A 2,093-nucleotide genomic window follows, 5' to 3' on the forward strand; every position below is an offset into this window, starting at 1 on the left:
CTCACACACACACTCACACACTCTCACACACACACACACACACTCTCACACACACTCTCACACACACACACACACGAACTCATGTGACCGTCAAAGGAACATTCCAGGTTAACGTCAACATGAAACACCGGTAACTGCATTTACATGCACATCAGTGTTTTGTAATAGTTTGATTAGCTTGATTCCCCACAGAATAAAAATATGAAAAAGGTAATCCGCTACAGAATTGCAGAAAAACTTAGAATTGTGAAATAGAAACTTGAAATTGCAAGATATAAACTCATAGTTGTGAGATATAAACAGAATTGCGAAACAAACATAGAATTGAAGAAAGATAAACATAGAATTAGTGAGAAATAAAACATAGAATTAGTGAAATATAAACTCAGAAAGAGTGAGATATAAAACAGAATAGTGAGATATAAAATTTAGAATTCCTGAGAGAAAACTTAGAATTATTGAAATATAAACTTAGAATTAGTGAGATATAAATTCAGATTTAGTGAGATATAAACTCAGATTTAGTGAGATATAAACTTAGAATTAGTGAGATATAAATTCAGATTTAGTGAGATATAAACTTAGAATTAGTGAGATATAAACTTAGAATTAGTGAGATATAAACTCAGATTTAGTGACATAAACATTTAGAATTAGTGAGATAAAAACTTAGAATTAGTGAGATATGAAACTTAGAATTAGTGAGATTTGAAACTTAGAATTAGTGAGATAAAAACTTAGAATTAGTGAGATATAAAACTTAGAATTAGTGAGATATAAAACTATTTTTTATTCAGTAGCAAAAATAAAACAGAATTCTGACAAAAAAAGTCAGATTTGTGAGATTAAAAGTCGCAATTATATTTTATATTTTTATTCTGTGGCAGAAACGGGCTTCCATGCAAACGCCACAATTCAATTACCTTAAAACAATATTCAGATTCCCACTCTTGGAATAAGCCTGTTTTAATGGGAAATTAGTTGCATATGTGTATGTCCAGACTGAATTATGGGTGCTAACAGATACTGAGCTGTAGGTTAGGTGTTTAGGATCATAAACTCAAATGGATGCATTTCTGAAGAGACAACCAGACTCATTATTTTATAGAATTATTAAAAGAAATTAACATTAACCAGTGTTTTTATTATAATGATTGTCTGGCGCTTTCCGTTTGGTGTTGTTGGGCTTTTTGAGGGTGGAAAGTGTTCAAGTTAATTATCCTAATTAAATTACTGTGTAAAGTAGTATTTAAACTAATTAGTGAGCACAAAACCAGCGGCAACATCTGGAATCTCTTGGGAAATAACAGCAGGAAATAAAACACACAACAACCACAAATACAGGAATATTCCCATACCTGCACACATATGAACACTGTATTCAGAAAAGGGCTGAAACTGGATTATACAGCAGAGCTGAAACTGAACACAGTCACTGTTTACATATTGATGACATCAAGTGATTATATTCTGGTGGAAGACGGTGATCTTTATGATAATGTGCAGTGAGGCAGATCATAAATAGAGCCAGTCTGTCGTTAAGTTCTGTATTTCACGTGATGTTGATTAGCACAGGAATTAATATCCTGCTGTAAGCTCTGACGGTGTTTTAATGCTGATGGATGACACTGATCTTTCTGTCAGTGGGAGGAGATGAGCGGTTTGGATGAGGAGGGCAACAGCGTCCGCACCTTTCAGATCTGTCCGATGGACACGTCAGTGAGTCACTGGCTGCGCACGCGCTTCATCCCGCGGCGCGGGGCGACTCAGGTGTATGTGGAGATCCGCTTCACCGTGATGGAGTGTTCGGCCATGCCTTCCAGCTTCCGCACCTGCAAAGAGACCTTCAACCTGTACTATTACCAGAGCGACGAGGACACGGCCAGCAGCACACACCCCGCCTGGATGGAGAACCCCTACAGCAAGGTACACACACTCACACTCACAGAGACACACACACACGGAGACACACTCACACACTCACAGAGACACACACACACACTCACACAGACACACACACACACTCTCAGAGACACACACACACTCTCAGAGACACACACACACTCTCACACACACACACACACACACTCACA

At 37.6% G+C, this 2,093-nt stretch overlaps 1 protein-coding gene across 1 annotated transcript in view; it reads left to right on the plus strand.

The window, feature by feature from the left end:
- The window catches only part of LOC107679372 (ephrin type-B receptor 1-like), a 27,529-nt gene that overhangs the window by 9,011 nt on the left and 16,425 nt on the right, over positions 1-2,093 (plus strand). Inside the window, 1 exon segment of the mRNA XM_016474891.1 lies at positions 1,645-1,926. Within this exon segment, the coding sequence (XP_016330377.1) occupies positions 1,645-1,926 (282 nt within the window).

This window comes from Sinocyclocheilus anshuiensis, unplaced genomic scaffold (genome assembly GCF_001515605.1).
Source record: "Sinocyclocheilus anshuiensis isolate Anshui unplaced genomic scaffold, SAMN03320099.WGS_v1.1 scaffold2162, whole genome shotgun sequence".
Classification (NCBI taxonomy): Eukaryota; Metazoa; Chordata; class Actinopteri; order Cypriniformes; family Cyprinidae; genus Sinocyclocheilus; species Sinocyclocheilus anshuiensis.